Source organism: Drosophila obscura, unplaced genomic scaffold, assembly GCF_018151105.1.
Source record: "Drosophila obscura isolate BZ-5 IFL unplaced genomic scaffold, ASM1815110v1 contig_16, whole genome shotgun sequence".
Classification (NCBI taxonomy): domain Eukaryota; kingdom Metazoa; phylum Arthropoda; class Insecta; order Diptera; family Drosophilidae; genus Drosophila; species Drosophila obscura.
In genome coordinates, this window is record NW_024542746.1 from 148848 (window position 1) to 171580 (window position 22733).

The following is a 22733-nucleotide window of genomic DNA, read 5'->3' on the forward strand; positions in this document are numbered from 1 at the left end:
GAGCTAGCGAACCATGGCTCTAGCCACGGTTCTCCACAAATAGCGGTGTGTCAGCACCCCGGAAATAAAATGGTCTTAAGCACACAATTAATTAAGAACTCTCGATCAACAACACCCCACCTCTTAAGACAATTGTGAAATCAGCAGCCTACAATGTCGCAATAAGCCAAGCCGACACAATTTCGCAATGAGAGATATCATTGGCGTTATTTCACAATAAGTCAAGCTAGCATAAAATTATCGACCTACCGACCCAAATTCAGATATCACCTTTCCCAACTGCAGCCCGCACCTTCCGGGATGCAGCCTCAGCAAAACCACCCTGACCCACTAACAATTGTCAACGAAGCACAAAGCTTCGACCCACTTACCGCGCTCCACAATTATTGTTATACAGGCAGTCCATCAGCCCGAACACAAGACACTGCACTAGGCAGTCCATCAGCCCGAATACAAGATACAGGCAGTCCATCAGCCCAAACACAAGACACTGCACAAGGCAGTCCCTCAGTCACACACCCAAGACACTGTACTACGCAGTCCCTCAGTCACACACCCAAGACACTGCACAAGGCAGTCCCTCAGTCACACAGCCAAGACACTGTACTACGCAGTCCCTCAGTTACACACCCAAGACACTGCACAAGGCAGTCCCTCAGTCACACACCCAAGACACTGTACTACGCAGTCCCTCAGTCACACACCCAAGACACTGCACTAGGCAGTCCCTCAGTCACACACCCAGGACACTGCACTACCCAGTCCAACGGCTCCAAGGCAAAGTAACTAGATCCGCGAGTAATCCCTCATAAGCAAACCCACAAAGAATTAAGTAATAAAAAATAAACACGAGCAAAACCAAAAACCACGATTTTCTTGAAGTATTTTTGTCAGCAACAAAACGCTCCTCCTGCGTCCTACCTCTCTTTCGGTCAGACAAGGCCGCTCCGAACCTGAAAGTCGCCTGCGATCTACAAATTGTCTTGTAGTGGACCCTGGACAGGCTGAATGCTTACCTCAGCCTGAAATAGGACCCTCACACTCTCATTCAGGATATTTATTAAATCATTTTCCTTACTCTCATTCAGGATATCTGTATTATTAATCTCCTTACTCTCATTAAGGAATTCCATTTTACTTTTCACAGCTCTAGAATTAATCATATTTGTTTCGTCTACGATTACGTCTCTTGCGACAATAAATTTTTCATTATTTATGTCCCATAGTTTTAAACCATTTGGTTCATAGCCAACTAAAACTGTTTTACACGATTTTTCATCGAATTTTCTTTTTCCGTTTTTAATATGGACATACACTGTTGAACCAAATATCTTCAAATATTTTATACTAGGCTTTCTATTGTGCCATGCCTCATACGGAGTTTTTGAACTATCATCAAGTGCCCTAGTCGGAATCCTGTTAATTAAATATGTTGCTGTCAAAACAGCTTCACCCCAGTAACTTGTATCTAATTTAGCATCATTTACCATACTACGAGCTTTTTCAGTAATCGTTCTGATCATCCTTTCTGATACGCCGTTTAATTGCGGTGTATATGGAACAGTCAAATGGTAACTTATACCTTTCTGTACACAATATTCACGCATGTCACTGGATAGATATTCCCTACCATTATCTATATAGAGATTTACAACTTTAAGGTTGAAATGTGCCTCACTTTTCGCTACAAAATCCTTAAACATTGTAAAAACATCTGATTTATGTTTCATTAAATACGTAACACAATAATGTGTGTGTTGATCCACAAAAATAACATAGTAGTTTTTGTCGTCAATTGAAACCGGTGTTATTGGCCCGCATACATCAGAATGGATTACATAAAGGGGTCTATTTATATACTGTTTATTTTTCTGTTTTTCAAAACGCAATCTGGCTTGCTTGCCATTTAAACATGCTTCACATATCTCATCAATTGGATTAACGTTATCTAGAAGATTATTGTGACTAAATAAATTATTTCTCTTAATTTCCAGTAATTTCCCTTTACTAATGTGACCTAATCTCTCATGCCATAACCGATATTCATTATTTTTCTTTTCCACATTTGATGTATAGGCTTTAAATTCAATAATTGGGGAATTGAACATACCTGAATTTTCAGCAACAACATATCCATCCTTCAATATTTTTACACCTTTACTGCCAAACGTAACGGTCATTCCAGCCGCCTGCAGTCGGTTGACAGAAATTAAGTTTTCTGCAACATCCTCGCAATAGAGCACATCCTCAAGCGTGATTTGGTTTCCATTGTCGAGTCTGACAATACCGCGTTTCTTTGCAAAAATAAATTCGCCATGCTTGGCAATAGCAATTTTAATGGGAGAATCAAGGTCGACGCTATCAATGAACAGTTTCTCGTCATTTAAGATATGATCTGTGGCACCAGAATCCAATACAAATTTGACCTTCTTATTTTCACTTTTGGATTTATTTTTATCAAAACGACTTAACATAAACGCGAAGCCGGGTTGAGTTGATGCTATTTGTGCTTGTTTGTTATTTTCTTTATTTTTATCATTTGTAATTCTTTTAAACGCAAAACAATCTTTTTTAATATGCCCTTCCTTTCCACAGTGATGACACTTGATATTAAACTTTCCTTTTCCCTTTAATTGCTTTCGAATTCCACTGTTACTGTTCTTAAATGGTCTATTTTTATAATTATTGTTATTGTATACCGCTGCCTTCATAACTTTCCTGCTTGTATTACTGCTATCGTTTTTAATTTTTATCTCGTGGTCGAGCAATCTGTTCTTTACGAAAGCTAAAGTAAGATTTTCCTCAGCTAGGGTCTCAATCGCAGTTATTACTCCATTATATGACGATGGCAAGGTCAATAGCAAGTGCGACACTTTGTCCATTTCGTCGATTTTCGCCCCTGACGCTAACAACTCACTCATCAGTTCATCGAAAATGTTAAAATGACACAGTAGTGCTGTCTCACTCTGCAACTTCACCGACAGCAATCTTTTTCGAACCGCTAACTGCGACGCCAGACTTTTGAGCTCATAAATGGCGTCTAAATTCCTGAGAATTTGTCGCGCCGTGTTGTCGCTCGTCGCAAAGTTTAAGAAAGAGTCGCTGAGGTATTCTATCAGAGTGCTTTTAGCACAACGCTCTGCCTTTTTCCAGTAATCGTCAGCATTATCCGGAACATTCTCGTCAATTACTTTAAGCACATCTAACTCGGCGAATAGGACTCTAATTCTAAATTTCCACACTGAATACTTTTCTCCGTCAAAAGCCTTAATGTTGCGTTTTGCTTTTTCCATGATACTGTACTTTGCACACACACCCTTAGCTATATGTATATGTGTATGTATGAGGGACACAATTTCACAACGTGGTGCAAATCAAAGCAATTTTTCTAACTAACTAATTTTTCACTCGTCAAACTATGTTAGGCGTAGTCTGGGCCCATAACCTGTTGGGATTCCTCTTTTAAATAATAATATATGCGTAGTTAGTTTTAGTTTTATCAATTATATTACTTTATTTTGGCACAGCACACAACCACCACTCACGAGATCAGAAAGAAAAAGGGAAGAAAAAAAGTCAACCGCGTGGTTTACGTTTTTAGTGTTACCAGCGAGTGAAAACCTTATAATACTATAATGTCTTTTTTGGTATTTACTAAATTAACATTAGGGATATTCAATAGTTTTCCGCTGGTCAGATGTCCCAGGAGTGGTAGGCATGGGTGATCTGGAGCGTCCTGCTGGTTTGGCGTATTGCCGTTGCAGCTGGTAGTTACCCCCGGATTGGTATGGTGTCTCTTTAGGGAAGAATTCATCGGGTCGGCCGTCTCCGTGAGCTTCCATGGTGTATTTCTGCGGTTAGTGGCACTGACTTACGTTTTATTTGTGGTACTTCTGGCCGTGGTACTTTGGCCGTGAAATACCTAGAGTTTTGTACTGTTTTTTTTCGCTGATTGCGAAATAATACAGAATAGGTAGAGTTGTTGATCGAGAGTTCTTCATTTTAGTAATTGCGTGCGTTGCTTAAGACTATTTTATTTTCCGGAGTGCTGACGCACCGCGATCCACAATGCACGCTTTAATGGCTAATTATAGACGGACTTTATGCCCAGATCTCTCTCTCTCGAGTTTGGTTCTCCAGCAACACACTATGTCACGCTATGATGAGTTGTCATAAAATTCTCAGTGTCAGAGTCGAAGTCAAAGAACCGTCCACAGATGAAGATGAAATTATACTGAGATGGCAAAGGGAAATCAACCAACCAACGAAACAACCTTCCATGGTCTGTCTCTATGGTCATGTCAAAGTTGAGAGACAAACGTGTCGTAATTGATTTTTATGGTCTTTTGTCATTGTGCTGTGCTAGATGCTGTGCTGTGCTATGCTAAATCCATCCGCGACCTCTACACACAGTTTTAGATTCTCTTGTCCTAGGTCCAATGGTTTGTTGCAGTGTTTGGAACCTCCTGAGTTCTTCGGATGGTTCTCGGGGTGTTCCTCTCAGCGCTGGGATGACCGAGCATAAACAAAGTTCGACGGTTTGGCGGAGGGATGCAAACTGGTCAGAGTTTTATTCTATGTTTGTTACCATTGATAATTATCCGGACCTATCCAACTTTGAAAAGTTCCAGCATCTGCAAGATCTTGCTTGCGTGATTCGGCGTTGGAGACAATTCGATCGTTAGAACTCTCGGATGGCAACTATAACATGGCACTAGAGTTATTGGAAAAGAGATTTAATAATCGACGATCGGTCATTCGGGCACACATTACTGAGATCCTGGAGCTCCAGGCTCTGGAAAATGGGTCAGTGGCTGTTCAAACATGAACATGTCGATGTACGAGTACATTAAGAAAAGATTCTGTACACAATCTATATATTTCTAAATTTAAATGTAGTAGTACATAAAGTCGATAATTTACGACCGTTTGAAAGAAAGGGCAAAGATGTGTGGTAATAAATACGCGACAAGCAACACACAAGTGGAGATCCCACTGATCAAATGTAGATCTAAGCATTAATGTTGTATGCAATGCGTTGCATGCACTCAAACAACCCCCACGGTAACTGTAGCCGTTCCATGGGTCTAGCGATAATAATAGAATATCAATTGTACCACATACATTGTTTGTAAACTGATATAAGGCTCTGATTTTAAGAATAAAATTTATTTTGAATTTACAACTCAACTCGCAAATGTCTAGACTTTTCTAAAGGTCTTAACATTTTGGTCCTTCGAGACTCTCCGTTGTTTCCCCCTGTGGTAAGAGCACGGAGTTAAACCAGCTCCTTAAAGACTGCAGCACCACTGTCTGGTAGCACTGTAGCTCCAAAAGTTGCGAAATAATAAACTCGGGTTTCCCTTTTGTAGTAAGAAACCAAGTATATAAAAATTAATGAAACAGAAGTTTCAAATAAATTCGATAAAATACGTGCTATACAGGCAGTATTTTTGAATTCTTACAATATAATTTATATTGTAGTCGTGTAAAGAAATACGCGACGGGGGCGTGTTCGAAGCCGAAACATCGAAAGTGAAAATAAAATCCAGCAACATCAAAAGTACAAAGTGAAGTGGAGGTTAGCAAATTGGAAAGAAAAACCAAGCAGCCAAAAATAAAAAAAAAATAAAAATTTTTTTTTAAAGTGTGACTGTGACTGAAAAAAAATAATATTTTTTTTTGTGTGTGTTTAAAAAAGAAAACCACGACAAAAAAATAACGACGCCAGTGCCAACAAGCAGTATTGACTATTGCATCAACAACAGCTTCAATAACTATAGCAGCCGCAACTATAGCAGCGGAAACTATAGCAGCGTCAACTACAGCAGCAGCGTCAACTACAACAACAGCGACGTCAGAAGCGGAAACAACAGCAGCGTCAACAGCGACTTCAAAGGCGGCGACAGCAACTACGGCAGCAGCGTCAACTACAGCAGCAGCGACATTAGCAACTACAAAAGACGGCAGCGGCAGCAGTAACAGCAACAGCAGAAGAAGATTCATCAGCTAAGTTCAGATATACTCGTATTTTATTTTTAAAACTATTTTAACTTAATTAAGTACAAGATGTTGTCGGAAAAAATTATTCAGTTGTTGGAGGCACAGTCAGCGATAGTAGCTGAGATAAGAAGGATTGAGGCTGGTCATTTGACCAGTGACGTAATCCAAAGGCTAGGAGAGCTAAAAAATGAGGTTACAGCTAATCATGCTACTTTAGTAACCTATGGTGTAGTCGATCGTTACTCGTTTACGAAAAATCAATTTGAAAAAATTGTAAAAAACATTCAGGACTGTGAAGGAGCAGACGCTCCCCCACATTATTTTTTCACCATGAAGGATCTCTTATTATTATTTACTATTATTTTGTTATTATTATGTTTTATGTTCATTATTAGGTTAAGTGACGGCATTTGTTAGTAGTTAAGCAAGCTCATAGCATTAATCAAAATTAGTTTAAGTACTTGCTCGGTCGTGACTTAGATGGGAGGGAAAAGCACAGTGATCGCTCGGGCATCACTGATAGCACTGATAAAAGCTCCAGAGTTGAGACATGAACCTCAACCACCAACATCAGTACAGAGTGGAGACACGAACCTCAACCACCAACATCTGTACAGAGAGAGCGGGAGAGCAGAGAGCGAAAGCTCTACCACCAGCATCAGCACAGAGAGCGGGAGAGCAGAGAGCGACCACCAGCACCACAAGGGTGGGTTTATAAGATCGCAAGCACATGGAAAACGAGGAGATATATTCCAGACCAGCGAGCTGAACGGACGTGCCAGTGGAAGCAGCCAAGAAGACGAAGAAGAAGACAGATTTTGACGGCGAGCTAGGAAAGGGTGAGCAAGTCTCACCGTCGTGAGGAAGAGGGCTGGCGAGCGGTGCGGTTAGGCAGGAGAAGAGGAAGAAGAAGAAGAGATAAAATAAAAATGGAACTTAAATAACTACCAGCGCGTCTTCATCTGTCGATCGGTGCGTGTTTCCCCCCCTTGCCCTGTAGTTTTTCCAGAGGTGCCGCCCGGCGATTGCCCAGGCATCTTCTGTTGATCTGTGCGTGTTCCCCCCCCCCCCACCAACCCTCCTTGCCCTGTAGTTTTTCCAGAGGTGCCGCCCGGTGATTGCCCAGGCATCCTCTCTCGATATGTGCATGTTTTCCTTCCCCCCGCAGACCTGTACCTTCCCCGAAGTGCCACCCGGCGACTGCCCAGGTATCTTTGGGAGGGTCTCTACGCCTACTCTCCTTCCCCTTGCCCTGTACTTTCCCCGAGGTGCCGCCCGGCGACTGCCCAGGCATCCTCTGGCGATCTATGGCTGTTTCCCTTCCCCCCGCAGACCTGTACCTTCCCCGAAGTGCCGCCCGGCGACTGCCCAGGTATTTTTGGGAGGGTCTCTGCGCCTACCCTCCCCCTCCTGCCCTGTAGTTTCCCCGAGGTGCCGCCCGGCGACTGCCCAGGCATCCTCTTGCTATCTATGGCTGTTTCCCTTCCCCCCGCAGACCTGTACCTTCCTCGAAGTGCCGCCCGGCGACTGCCCAGGTATCTTTTGGAGGGTCTCTGCGCCAACTCTCCTTCCCCTTGCCCTGTAGCTTTCCTTAGGTGCCGCCCGGCGACTGCCCAGGCACTCTACAGAAGATCTCGACCGTTCTACCCCCCTTTCGCACGTTTCCCTTGGCCTTGGCATCCCCGAGACGAAATCTCCGTCCCATGGCCACTCATGACTCGGAGTCCCGACAAATTATAAATATGGCTGTAATTTCGACCCTGGCTTGACTGAGAGTTATACTCCAGCCTAGATCGCATCCTTACAGGACATACAGAATAGGTATGATCTATTAAAATCTACTGGAGCCTTATCAAAAAGGAAAGTAGAAATGGCAAAGTTAGGACCAGTAGGGACTGGAACTTTGAAGAGAGATACAGAGCCAAGAATAAGCGATAGTCTTGAAAAAATTGTTGAGGAATTCGACAAATATATAGACCAGCTGAGAGCTTGTATAGAAGAAACTACTAGGAGAGTAGATCAAGCTGGCTTGCTTGAATGCCAGCGCAGGAAAAGTACCATAGAATTCCTCTCGAATAGACTTAATCAGAAGGTTGAGGATTATTTTAAAACTTTTTTTCCAAAACCCCCCCGTTGCCGGCCCAGTTTTTTATTTTAAATTTTTATTTTTTGTTTTTTTTTCATCTTTTTTTGGAGGGGGGCCATAAGAATGCAAATGGTAACATTAGTAATGGGACAGCACAGCAATAAAAGGGAAGACGATGATTTTCCCGTTCTTCCAAAAGCAAAGGTACCCACATTCTCTGGAGAAGAAAAAGAGTGGGACGGATTTTTTCAGTTTGTAACGAACCATGGATGTCACAAGCAGATGACGCAGCCAACGCTACTCCCAGGTGAAGCGATCAACACCCAGCAAAAATGCAACCTCAGCACACGGCAGAAGACAGGAGACCAGCAGAAGGGGTTTACGCAATAAGAACCTAAAATAATATTAAATAAAAAAAATTCCTAACAATATATATTTCCCGAAGTGCCAACGAAATTCCTTTCCCACGGTACTGGTGCACACCGATCACCTTACCTGGGACATTGGGAGGCGAGTGCTTAGGTAACCATCGATTATTGGATATTGGACACTGACTGCGGGGCTAATGATTAGGTAACCTTCTGTTACCGATCAGCCCGTCTGCACGCGCAGACTATAATTCGGCAATATATATTTATGTAAGAACCCTTCCCACATTCTGGAGTAGAAATAAGATATCTGTAAGACATTCATGGGAAAATCGAAGGCCGGCCGATCTATAAAAGGCACTGCCTTGCATGAAGAAAGGGGAGTCAGTCAATCAGCCATCGCGAGGCAGTCAAATCACCATCCGCGTCGTAGTACAAGTAAACCTAACATAACCGGGTAGAATAATCATACGGAAAAATAAAGAAAACCATTAAAATTAAAAGAACCAAAAAGTGTTGTGATTTCTATTTCAGTTTTCTGGCAAAGTTCCTGGTTTTCCCGATAAAGTCCTCGTGAATTATAAATATCTTGTAATTCAGGACCCTGGACAGACTGATGCATACCTCAGCCTGAAATAGGACATTACAAGTGGCGCCCGAGCAGGGACTTTAAAGGATTTTTCGTGGAAACTTCAAGAAAACCAAAATCAGGGACTTCGTGGATTAAAGACCCACTGCCATCAAAAAGGAAATTGAATCGATAACAAGTCCGCGCACTTACATAATCCGGGCGCGAAAACAAACGCGAAAGTATACGCAGTGCCGATCCTAAAAGTGCCGTTTAACAGTGACTCAGTGCCAAAAATCAACAGAAATCAACATGGAACATCACGACGACGAACAACCAGAGGAGGTATACCCTGCGGGACACTTTACCAATCCAGGGGTCAGCACCGGTTGGATCCACAAGCTCCGTCGGGACGAACTAGAAGTCCTCGCCGAAGAATTCGGATTCGGCAGCGAAGGAACGGTCGATGAACGCCGAAGGAAATTTGCCGCTCTAGTCGCCGGGCCACTCGCGCAAGAAGCCTGGGTCCGCCTAGGAGAGTTCGAGAGGCACTATGCCAAGCCAGCTTCACGCTCTCGTTCCAAGTCACCACTGCCCACTACTCCTGGACCATCCGACACTCGCCAAATGGATCCTAAGACCGGATTACGAGTCCCCGCAGCCACCGAATACCGCACTCCTGCTGCCCCGTTTCCAAGGCCCCTAGCTACAGAGACCCACCCAGCACCCGTGCCGAGGATCTTGCCAGCGATCGACCGACCCATGGAAGGGCACCACTACAACCACGCTGCACCAATGGCGGAACGCATCCGAAAGTGGGGAATCCAGTTTGACGGCCAAGATGACCCTCTATCATTCATCGAACTGCTCGAAGAACGCGCGCTCTCGTATGGGGTGGACACCAACCATCTGCCGCGGGCCATGGCCGAACTTCTCACAGACCGTGCCAGTCGTTGGTTCCGCACCAGCCGCCTACAAAGTTCCTCATGGGAAAATTTCCGCCAGGAATTCTTAACGTTCTTCTTGCCACCACGGTATTTTGAACAATTGGAAGACCGGATCCGAGCCCGAAAGCAATTGGCTGGGGAACTGTTCAAAGATTTCCTCATCGAGATACGTCTACTTATGCACCACGCTGGGTACGACGCAACCAAGGAGCTAACCAGGATCTACGACAACGCCCTCCCAGCCTACCAGATGTACGTGCGCCGCCACGAACTGCAGGACTTGTCACAGCTAACACTGCTGGCCACAGAGTTTGAGAGTATTCAAGAGCGGACCATCCCGAGCACTCTCGCACCACCACGACACACGCCCAGATACGCACGGCCTACGACAGATCAGAGGAGCGACGATTCCAATCGGACACCATTCCGGAAGCCTCATTGGAACTCGGCAGACTCACCAAGAAGACAGCCATCCAACCCAGTGAGTACGACAAAGCCCGAGGTAGCACATCGCATGATTACGACCCCCATCGCCAACCCACGCGCAGCCTGTCGCCGGTGTGGTGAAGCAGGGCATGCGGCATATGAATGCCAAAATCCCTCGATCCTGTTCTGTTGGGAATGTGGCAAGCGCGGCACCCGGACCATCGATTGCTGTCGCCAGAACACGTCGGGAAACGACTCGCGTCCTCGACTGACACGGGATCAGCCGGGAACGACGTCTGCCCCGACCCACGAATAAAAACCCCGCTACACATGAACGAGAACCGGATAGTGGCAATGGTAACCATAGGAGGACAGGCAACGGAAGCCACCGTCGACACGGGGGCATCCCGAAGCTTTATCAGTGCAAACCTCGCCCGACAACTAGACAACAACACCAACCTACAAGATGCATGCGTCCGCATACGCCTGGCCGACGGCTCGGTCAGAGAGATCACCCAGATTCTACTGGCGCACATCAGACTGGATCAAAGAAGGGTTCAAATACCCCTCCTTGTCCTACCAAACATGTTGGATCAAGTTATCGTCGGCATGGACTTCCTATGCGCCATTGAAACAACGATCCAGTGCGGTACCACACTTCTACAATTACGAGATCAGTGCCACACACCACATATCCACACCGTTCCGACCAACAGAGTACAAGGCCACGAACCCCGACACCAGAAACTGAAGCCAACGGCGGCCGTCATACGTCCGCAACCTATCCCAACAATTTCGGCACCCAGCCACGCCAACATGACACCCATACAAACCTCAGCGAACACACGACCACGACCTACCCCAACGAACAAAACGACCCAGATCGCCACGAAGAACACGACACCCAGCCCAGCCCCAGCAGAGGCAAAGCGCCGGCCCACGAACATGAAGCCGAAACCAACAACACGAAACAACAATCAAGCAAACGGGAAAACGAGTCCCACGGTCAATACGGAGCAACCGTCTCCTAGGCCAACCACAGGGGACACATACCCCAAAGAAACTACGAGAATCTCACCCACGAGACAAGCACTAACGCACTGAAACCCGGCGCTCGACACAGGAAGCCCAGGTCCAAGTCCAGCAACAGAGCATGTAAGTACCCTCTCCTCCCAGGAGAAAGTGAACATAGAAACACCCTCAGAGACGACAATCAGCCCTGAACCAAGACAACAACATCGACACCGACAACGGCAGCCACAGATCAACAGCCCAGCAACAAGGGAAACAGCCACGCTGACCCCACCCTGGTCGGGGCCCATAATTGAACTGATATCCACAGAGCCCCTCAACGCGGGCCCGGAAACCAGTACGATGGCCCCACGATACACCGACCGCAGCCCTGTCGTACCCACGGCCGACGCCACACCGATCCTCGCCCACACAATGGAGTACCTTCCGCGTACTGACATGATTTTTAGCGTCATGCACCGAGCCATGCCTAGAGCCATGTCCGAGATCTTCGTCGCCCATACAAGTCGTTGTTGTGATACCAGAGGCGTCATCGCGACTCACCTGTTCACGTACCAGTCTGGCTGTAGTATAACACGAGTACTACACCCGGCGTACCAAAACATCATACCCATGGTCGACACCACACCCATCGTCGCCCACATAAGCGACTACCAACGGAGGATCGAACCGCCCAGCGCCTTCGATACAACCCTCTTGCCCGAAGACCCACGCCAACCACTTGACTCCGAAGCCGCCGACCCAACAGAACATGAGCCTGAACCAGTCCCGGAGCCGTGGCCGCCAGATTTAGCGCCGCAGATTCAAGCATTTCTAGAGGAGGAATTACCAAAATTTGATGGCCTCCACGGAACGTCGGACATCGCCAAGCATACTATTGTCATGAGGGATAACCGGCCCATAAAACAGCGGTACTATCCTAAGAACCCAGCAATGATGCGAATAATTGATGAACAAGTGGACCAATTGATTTCGGAAGGCCTCATCGAGCCCTCCCGGAGCCCCCACAGCGCCCCAATTGTACTCGTCCGTAAAAAGAATGGGAAATGGCGCATGTGCGTGGACTACCGGCAACTCAACACGCATTCCATCCCCGACGCATACCCGCTGCCGAGGATCAACTATATTCTGGAACGGTTACAAAACGCGCGGTTCATCACCACCCTCGACCTGAAAAACGGATACTGGCAGATCCCCATGGCCGACGGAAGTAGAGAAGCAACAGCTTTCACCATACCGGGCCGGGGCCTCTACCAATGGAAGGTTATGCCCTTTGGTCTGCACTCGGCACCGGCAACATTTCAGCGGGCCCTCGACACCGTGATTGGTACAGACATGGAGCCATATGCATTCGCGTACCTAGATGACATTGTCATCGTGGGGCGAGATTTCAATGAACATCTACGCAACTTGAAAGTGGTTTTGTCCCGACTCCGGAAAGCAAACCTAAGGATAAATGCAGAAAAATGCGCATTCTTTCAAACCCAAATCAAGTATCTCGGCCATATGATCAGCAATGAGGGAATCCACACCGACCCCGACAAAATTGCTGCCGTCAAAGAACTCCGGCCGCCCACCAACCTAAAAGAGCTTCGCCAATGCATCGGGATGGCGTCCTGGTACCGAAGATTTGTACCAAACTTCGCGACGGTCGTCCAACCGATGTCTCGCCTACTCAAGAAGGACCAACCATGGGTATGGTCCGAAGCACAACAGGCTGCTTTTGACCAACTGAAGACACTTCTCACGACCGCCCCCGTCCTTGCGTGCCCAGATTTCAACGTCAAGTTCTCGCTGCAAACAGATGCGAGCAATCTAGGAGTTGGCGCAGTTCTCACCCAAGAAATCGAAGGCAAAGAACGAGTCATAGCATATGTCAGCCGACGACTGAACCAGGCGGAGGAAAACTACTCCGCTACTGACAAGGAGTGCCTAGCGGTCATTTGGGCCATTCGGAAACTACGCTGCTACCTGGAAGGGTACCGATTCGAGGTAATCACCGATCATCTAGCGCTAAAATGGCTAAATACGCTTGACAGCCCATACGGTAGAGTGGCGAGATGGGCCCTCGAACTTCAGCAATACCAATATGACGTGCATTATCGAGCGGGCAAACAAAACGTAGTCGCAGATGCACTATCCAGGCAGCCATTAGGAACACTCGCACGGATCGAAGAGGAGAAGACAGCCTGCCCCTGGCTCCAGCACCGGATAAAACAAGTCCAAGACGAGCCTCAGAAATACCCCGACTACACCTATGCTAACGGGGAACTATATCGACATCTGGGCCATGGCGCCGACGACGACGACCATATAGCATGGAAACTCTGCGTAGCAAAAGATCAACGAGCCAGAATACTTCACGAATGCCACGACCAACCCACAGCCGGCCACCTAGGGGTCAGGAAAACCATCACCCGAATATCCCAACGGTACTATTGGCCAGGTTTCTACCGAGACGTGAGGAAATATGTCCGTGGCTGCGTAAGCTGCCAGAAGTTCAAAGCTCAACAGCGCAAGCCGGTGGGACATATTCTGAGCCCGCGGGTTTTTTGGTTCTTGGCTGCGCGTGTACTGCGTTCTCGTCTTTGGGTTCGTTGGCTTTGGCTGGTCAGCTGCCGATATATGGAAACCAGAGTCGGGGCTAGGGGGATTGCGGGGGGCTGGTGGTAGTATTTGCCTCGTCGGGGGCAAAGCAAAGCCGAAGAGCCATTCGCTACACTATGCGCTGACTTCGTTGGACCACTACCTCGATCAAAGAAAGGAAACACGATGCTGCTCGTCTTCTTTGACACTTTCACGAAATGGGTCGAATTGGTACCACTCAAAAAGGCCACCACCGCTACCCTGGAACTGGCTTTCCGAGAACGAATCCTGAGCCATTTCGGCATACCCAAACGCTTCGTATGCGACAACGGCACGCAATTCAAAAGTCGATCGTTTCGGTCATTTCTACAGACAGCAGGAGTAGAACTGCAACATACCGCACCCTACTGCCCCCAGGAAAATCCAACGGAACGGGCAAATCGGACGGTCAAGACCATGATTGCCCAATTCGTAGGGGATCGTCAAAATACCTGGGATGAGCTACTACCGGAAATATCCCTCGCAATAAATTCCAGCGTTTCGGAGACAACGGGATTCAGCCCAGCTTTCCTACTGCATGGAAGAGAGCCCCGTTTGCCTGGAGCCCTCTACGACGAAGTCACGACCGGCACCGGAAGCCCCCCAGAGACCGCTCTCGGCAAGGCAACCAAACTCAGCGAAGTATTCACCATTGTCAGAAATAACATCCAGAGGGCAAGCCAAGAACAAGGAAGGCATTACAACCTCCGCCGCCGGCAATGGCGCCCCACTATTGGATCCCTAGTACTTCTACGACAACACCACCTCTCCAACGCGGCCGACGGATTCGCCGCTAAGCTGGCACCGAAATACGATGGACCATACCGAGTCAAAGGTTTTGCATCACCGAACATTGTAAAACTACAGCATCCGGGCAGCCGAAAAGCGAAGGTGGCTAACATCAACGACCTGAAGGAATTCCACGAGGACAGTGATGCCCCCGACGAGGCAAATACTACCACCAGCCCCCCGCAATCCCCCTAGCCCCGACTCTGGTTTCCATATATCGGCAGCTGACCAGCCAAAGCCAACGAACCCAAAGACGAGAACGCAGCACACGCGCAGCCAAGAACCAAAAAACCCGCGGGCTCAGAATATGTAACCAACCCCCACTACCACGGAAGTAACGAACGCTCTCAAATGACGAGTTCAACACCCAAAGAAATGAAAACTCAGCACATGCGCCACCACAATCCACAGCAAGAGACGAGACAAAGCAAGGAAATATCAACCTCAGCACCCGCCAAGCGGCGCCACAAATCTCTCCACCACCCACCCGGAAGAAAGGGGGGGGGTGTAACGAACCATGGAGCCCATGGTTCGTCACAAACAGATGAAGCAGCCAACGCTACTCCCAGGTGAAGCGATCAACACCCAGCAAAAATGCAACCTCAGCACACGGCAGAAGACAGGAGACCAGCAGAAGGGGTTTACGCAATAAGAACCTAAAATAATATTAAATAAATAAATATTCCTAACAATATATATTCCCGAAGTGCCAACGAAATTCCTTTCCCACGGTACTGGTGCACACCGATCACCTTACCTGGGACATTGGGAGGCGAGTGCTTAGGTAACCATCGATTATTGGATATTGGACACTGACTGCGGGGCTAATGATTAGGTAACCTTCTGTTACCGATCAGCCCGTCTGCACGCGCAGACTATAATTCGGCAATATATATTTATGTAAGAACCCTTCCCACATTCTGGAGTAGAAATAAGATATCTGTAAGACATTCATGGGAAAATCGAAGGCCGGCCGATCTATAAAAGGCACTGCCTTGCATGAAGAAAGGGGAGTCAGTCAATCAGCCATCGCGAGGCAGTCAAATCACCATCCGCGTCGTAGTACAAGTAAACCTAACATAACCGGGTAGAATAATCATACGGAAAAATAAAGAAAACCATTAAAATTAAAAGAACCAAAAAGTGTTGTGATTTCTAAAATAAAGACCCTGGACAGGCTGATGCATACCTTAGCCTGAAATAGGACATTACAACTTTATGGGGTCGGAAACGTTTCCTTCTCTGCGTTGCACACATCCACTTTTACCACAAATCTAATATACCCCTTAACTCTTTTTTGAGTACGGGTATAAAAATTAAATAATAAAAGAACAAAGCAAATATCTTTTTGGACTCTTGGTCCGACCCACATGATATCATTGTAGTTTTTGCTGACGCATCAAAAACCACTCTGAGTTTTGTCGTTTGACTGGAATCTCTTATGACTCCTTGATGGGGTAAATAATATTTCCCCTATTTTTTGGACTCTACCATGTGTCCTAAATTTTTATATTCATGCATGAATTTTTGATAATTTTCTTTTAATTTTATATTTTTGCTTAGTTTTCTTTCTAAGCTGTAAAATCGCGCCATGGCTTGTGCCTTTGAATCATCAAGATCCTTTTCTTTTTTAAAAGGTATTTTAACCACATACCTTCTCATTCTCATTCTCATCTCTCCTAGTGGTTTCCAAGAAATGCTTCTCACAAATCTCTTTTTCCACGTCATTGTCTTCGGTTTCCATTTCCCAGAAACGTTCTAAATCGCCAACTTCAATTGTTGTCGCCACGATCAATTTGTCACCTTTTGACTTGGTGCAACCGGATATGATCCAACCGAACTCTGTATTTTGACCAAGTAGTCCATCTATTTTAACTACTCCGTCTTTTACAATATGGGTATATAAATCTACCCCGATTATTACATCTACCCTACTTGGTTTATTAAAGTCAGGGTCTGCCAGCACATAATCTTTCCATTGAAAGACTTTATTGGTAACGCTTTCACAAGTTTTGGGAGAATAATAGCTTCAATATTAAGCGGTTTTCTACGAGTTTTTACCGACAAAGTAACTTTATATTTTGAGGTGCAAGTGTCTGTCGATGACACGCCACTTACTTCGGTGTTTACTCTTTTTCGCGCCAGGTTTAAAATTTGCGATGCTTCTTCGGAAATTATGGTACATTGCGACCCACAATCAATAAGAGCTCTAAGGTTTTCATAGCCACCATTCCCCGCTCTTACTTTTATAAGTGCGGTGGCTAAAAAGGCTTGTTTTTTTGTCAAACAAGTGTTAACAGTTTCCTTTTTCTCATAAGGAAGATGTAGCATCGTATGATGATACGGTTTTTTACAAATTCCACACAATATTTCTGAAGAACATTTTTTATACTTATCATGCCTACAGCACCTTCTGCATAGCGCTCTTTTTGATAAGTTGGCTTCTTTCTCCGTCATTCTCTTAAACTTATAGCAGTACAATATGGAGTGGCTTGCTGATTTGCATAACACACAATTTTCCTTATTGCTGCTATGTTGCACTACTTTTTTTAATGGTTTTTTCTCTTCATCCTGGGAAGAATAAAGAGAATTGTACCGTTGCTCTAAGAATTCCATAACATCTGGTAATGTTTGAATTTTTTTAGACCGTTTAATATGAGTTTCATCACTAAGCAAACAACACATAGAGGCGTCAAATCGACTAAAAACTGCCTGCATAAAATTTTTGGACGATTGGCTCCCAAGCCTTCGGGTCGGGAGCCGATAGCTTCGGCAGGCCACTCGGCTCTCTCCGGCTTGAGCCGAGAGAGAGCGCCTTTGCAGCTGTGTCGAATATAAACCGTGTGCGTGTGTAACTCTATGCCTGTATTTGTGTCCTCTAACAACTTTAAAACCAAACTCGACCTTTTCAGGGCCGGATCAACCCTCAACCAGGGCCTGGGCAACCATCAATCTGGGGGCCCTCGTTTACTTTGTATTTTTTCTCAGTGGCTATTTTATTTTATTATTATATTATATTTTATTATATTATATTATATTATATTATTATTATTATTATTGTATTATATGTATATTGTATTATATTTTTTGTCATTTCTTTTTTGTTTTGATGTTCGTTTTTATATAAAAATATGTGTACATAATAATAATAAATGTATATATTAACATATGTACATGTGAACAAACGTATTTTATTGTGTGTTTAAGACTTTAATATTTTTATCTTATTTGAACTCTGATTTCCAGACGTTCCTAATAATTTTTCCGAAAGCCAAATACTATTCTTTCGAAGCAGAACTAGCAGAAAATAATTAAGAATATGTTTTCTATGTGCACTGCAAACGTGTGTTTCAGAAAACCAATTGCTTTATCTCACATCGCTTTCAGTTTGTAAAATGCATTGGTTATAAATAATTTGCTTGATATTGTAGTGTATTCATGCAGTGTGCTTGGCCTAACCAATTTAAGCACCACCCCAAGGCCAAGTTGCAATATGATGCAGTTTCGGCGGCGGTCATTGTCACTGCCCAAAAGTGATGCGTCTGCATCTAAACCGAGAGAACCTTACGTAACGGGCATTGGGCAGGTACCACCGCTGACCGAAAGCTGACGCCTCATATTGCATATTGACTGTGGGAACCTTACGCAACAGGGCTTTGTTTCCCACGATAGAACACCTGCATGGAGGCAACTCGCCCCAACGATTTTGTATAAATATAAGCTTCATTTAAATAAAAATCAATCATAACAATTATAACATCCAAGCGTACTACAATATTCCGCATATGAGGTTTCTTTGTAAAGATATCGTGGAATATATTGTAAAGTAATTTTATTAAGTTAAAAAAATCGTCTTGTGGGGCCTTGAGCTTTAAATTATTATTAATACTTTTAAAGTTTTTATTGAACAAAAATTGCTCTGAATTTTCGCAGTGCACAATGTTGTCCTTTAAAAGTTCGCCGCAGGTGTCGCAATTAAACTTTTGTTGCGACTTATACAACACAAAACCTGTAAAATAACGCAATGCGTTTTCACTACTTTTACTAATAATATTAGTGAAAGACAAATCCATAGTCTCGGTTATATGAGGGCTATGTTCATTATTGCATTTTTCTAAGGCAACCTCTTGGCAAGGTAACTGTTCTTTGGTCTCCGAAATTTCGACTTGAATTTCTCGCTTTGCCTCATCAATCACATTTATAAGCATGTTGTCATCATCCGGTTCACAGTTTCCACTTGTACTTTTTGAGGTAATGATTTTCATTGACAACATTTTTGAAATGATTGCGTTGAATTCGAAGAGCATTGGATTATTGTTGGTAACCCCTCTACTTCTTATTAGATAGAAAAGGTTCTCCAATGCATCTTGATTCAGTCGAGACAAAATCAAGAAGTAAACATCTGTATTTTCATTCCATACTTCGTGCGCAAGCAATAGTATTGAATTCATAGAGAGAATAAGTCCATCAATACAATATACATTGCTGGGATAACGACACTTCTCAAAATACTCTTTCATTTCCATAATGTATTTTTCCACATTGTTATTTTTTTGTAGAGCCGACTTCATTGGGTTTTTGTCACTTAGATTATTGCTGTTTAAGCAATCAAACATTTTATTTACCCTTTCGAAGAAAATAGCAGTTGAATATGCTACATCCCTGCAATTATCGAAATTGCCACTTTCAATTAATGTTTTGATTGCAGAGGATACCGTGTGGCTAAATACTTGTGTAGCATATTTCATTTTCATCTTTTCAAATGAATTGGGGTATATGTGCTTACTTGTTAATTTTGGACATAATCTAGTAGAAGAGTTATTAGTATCTATTTCAAACAATTTTTCAACTACTTTCCATGATACTGGTCCATCAGGTGTTTCGATACAATTTTTCATTAAGATATTTCGTAATGATTTTATAATATGTGGGACATCGTAGATGGCAAAAATTTTATGACCATCGACTTTAAAATATGGGTTTTCCAAGCTCACCCCAAATTTTTTAAAGGCTCCGCGGTTATTTGAGCCTTGATCACATACAATTGCTCTAATATTAAGGCCCAATTCATGAGCAGCTTTGATATTTTTTTCGATTTTTTCCTTTAACTTCAGAGAAGTCAGCCCAGTGGATGTTGCAAAGTAACTTAAAACATATTTCCAACTCACATAGAGCCCCCTAACCATGAATACAGAAATTTGCTTGCACAGTTGAGATGTTTTTTCCACACCATCATCCACAAACCCTTCCACTTCATCTCGGTGTGAATTATAATGCAGGCCCTTTCTAATTGAGATTTCATCGAAAATTAAAACAGCATGCTTACTTTTTACGTCCATTTTTGAAAATATTGTAAGCAACGTGTTTGATAAACTCTCATTTAGGCCTGGGACCAAACATTTCACAGGAGCCCATCTACCCAAAGATGATTTAGACGGAAAATTTAACCCAAAATCATTTCGCATAAAATCATATGCCTTGGAAGAATAAAAATGTATGCTTTGAGCAATTATTTTTTCATCCTCTTGCCAGGAAGTTTTATTTTTAAGGAGCATTTTGCAAACCGAATTTGAATTTTTTGATATCATTTTATTCTTGTCTATCATTGTAAATATATTTTCCCGTATACGTGACTCTTTCGAATATCGGAGCTTCTTGTATTTTTCGATCCTTAACGATGTTTGAAGCTTATGTACCTTCTTCCTATACAATAAAACTCTCTTTTTTTCTTTATGAAGTTCTTGAGACATTTCCCAATACTTATTTTTGTAATATAATTCATTTTGCTCCTTCTTCAAGCAGTTCGGACAAAATTCCACATTTTGGGTAGGCTCATTAGATACAATCATTTTATTATCAACGGGTTCGATGGCGACGGAAGGTAGACTTTCCATGTCTACGTCAAATTCCAAATTATTTTTTACTATAAAAGTTTCTTTTTTAAAATCAGAATATGATCCGATTTCGTCGCTATTGTCCGCAAATCTAAACACATTGTTTTCGGTAGCTTGGGGAAGGTTGTTATTGAAATTCGGTGCCTGAAACAATCTCAGAGTTGGTACAGCACCTGATTTTAATTTTTTATTTCCAAAATACTTTTTTTCAAAATGTTGATTGCATATATGCGCTTTATTTAAATTTACATCCGGACCTAGATTACAATTTGCAACCCACAGACGACGAACATTTTCGTTTTTGGGAAATTTGAAAAGGCGTATAGAAAAATGCTCGGCGCCATTCCTGTACCCTTGCAAGCACGATTCTATAACGCACCTGGAGCCAGCTTGTCTATGGTCCTTAGTTGGTAATTCCATAATATAATATATTAAGAATAATAATAAAAAGAAGAATATAAAGTATGAATAAGATATATGTATGTTATAATAAAATAGTAAATAGGTTATTTATTTGTATTGTATAATATAGTAATCAAAAATAGTATAGTAATAATAATAAGAACAATATAAATATGTATGTAAATGATGATATTATTAAATCGCAATATCGAAATAGGCTGTTCGAAATCGACTAACAGCAACGCAATCCAACTCGCAATGACAAAAAAGATTTTCGTTGCTAGGCGTCAGAGTCAGAGGACACAAATACAGGCATAGATTTACACACGCACACGGTTTATATTCGACACAGCTGCAAAGGCGCTCTCTCTCGGCTCAAGCCGGAGAGAGCCGAGTGGCCTGCCGAAGCTATTGGCTCCCGACCCGAAGGCTTGGGAGCCAATCGTCCAAAAATTTTATGCAGGCAGTTTTTAGTCGATTTGACGCCTCTATGTGTTGTTTGCTTAGTGGTTTCATATAACTGCAAGGTATTTCTACTAAACTTTCTCAAAATTATGTGCGCGAAAATCACATCAACTTCCTCTGTCAAATGTGACTTTAATTTAATAAGATGGATAGACTCATTAATAGAGTCAGAAAAAATCTTTATTTGTTTTGCAGAATCGTTATCTAGCATTGGTAGATCTAGTATACGATTTAGCTGATCCGAAAATATTTTTCTTTTATTTTCGTACCGCTTGTTTAATAAATCCCAAGCGGCATTCTAATTTTCTGCAGGACCTGTTAATAGGTGGGCCACCATTGTCCTTGCTTCACCTTTTAGCGCGAGTTTTAAATAATTAAACTTCAAAGATGTTTTCATATCATCTCTGTTATGGATTATGTCACAGTACAACTTGTAATGTCCTATTTCAGGCTGAGGTATGCATCAGCCTGTCCAGGGTCCTGAATTACAAGATATTTATAATTCACGAGGACTTTATCGGGAAACCAGGAACTTTGCCAGAAAACTGAAATAGAAATCACAACACTTTTTGGTTCTTTTAATTTTAATAGTTCTCTTTATTCTTCCGTATGATTATTCTACCCGGTTATGTTAGGTTTACTTGTACTACGACGCGGATGGTGATTTGACTGCCTCGCGATGGCTGATTGACTGACTCCCCTTTCTTCATGCAAGGCAGTGCCTTTTATAGATCGGCCGGCCTTCGATTTTCCCATGAATGTCTTACAGATATCTTATTTCTACTCCAGAATGTGGGAAGGGTTCTTACATAAATATATATTGCCGAATTATAGTCTGCGCGTGCAGACAGGCTGATCGGTAACAGAAGGTTACCTAATCATTCCCTGCAGTCAGTGTCCAATATCCAATAATCGATGGTTACCTAAGCACTCGCCTCCCAATGTCCCAGGTAAGGTGATCGGTGTGCACCAGTACCGTGGGAAAGGAATTTCGTTGGCACTTCGGGAATATATATTGTTAGGAATATTTATTTATTTAATATTATTTTAGGTTCTTATTGCGTAAACCCCTTCTGCTGGTCTCCTGTCTTTTGGCGTGTGCTGAGTTTGCATTTTTGCTGGGTGTTG

At 43.7% G+C, this 22733-nt stretch overlaps 1 protein-coding gene across 1 annotated transcript; it reads right to left on the reverse strand.

The window, feature by feature from the left end:
• Positions 1–6174: 6174 nt before the first annotated feature.
• Positions 6175–20075, reverse strand: LOC121403868. Its single transcript, XM_041591888.1, has 3 exons — positions 19470–20075; positions 18615–19409; positions 6175–6183 (listed from the first exon to the last, which is right to left on the reverse strand). The coding sequence occupies exons 1-3, from the start codon at positions 20028–20030 to the stop codon at positions 6175–6177; spliced, it is 1365 nt and encodes a 454-aa protein (XP_041447822.1). The 5' UTR covers positions 20031–20075.
• Between the last annotated feature and the right edge of the window lie 2658 nt (positions 20076–22733).

Bases quoted from the DNA above. Each gene is read 5' to 3' on its own strand.
- LOC121403868 (XM_041591888.1), bottom strand. From the start codon at position 20,030: ATGGTTAGGGGGCTCTATGTGAGTTGGAAATATGTTTTAAGTTACTTT. The intron at 19,410-19,469 runs GTAAATAAAATG...AACCCAATGAAG, and splicing joins CTGCTATTTTCTTCGAAAGG to TCGGCTCTACAAAAAAATAA.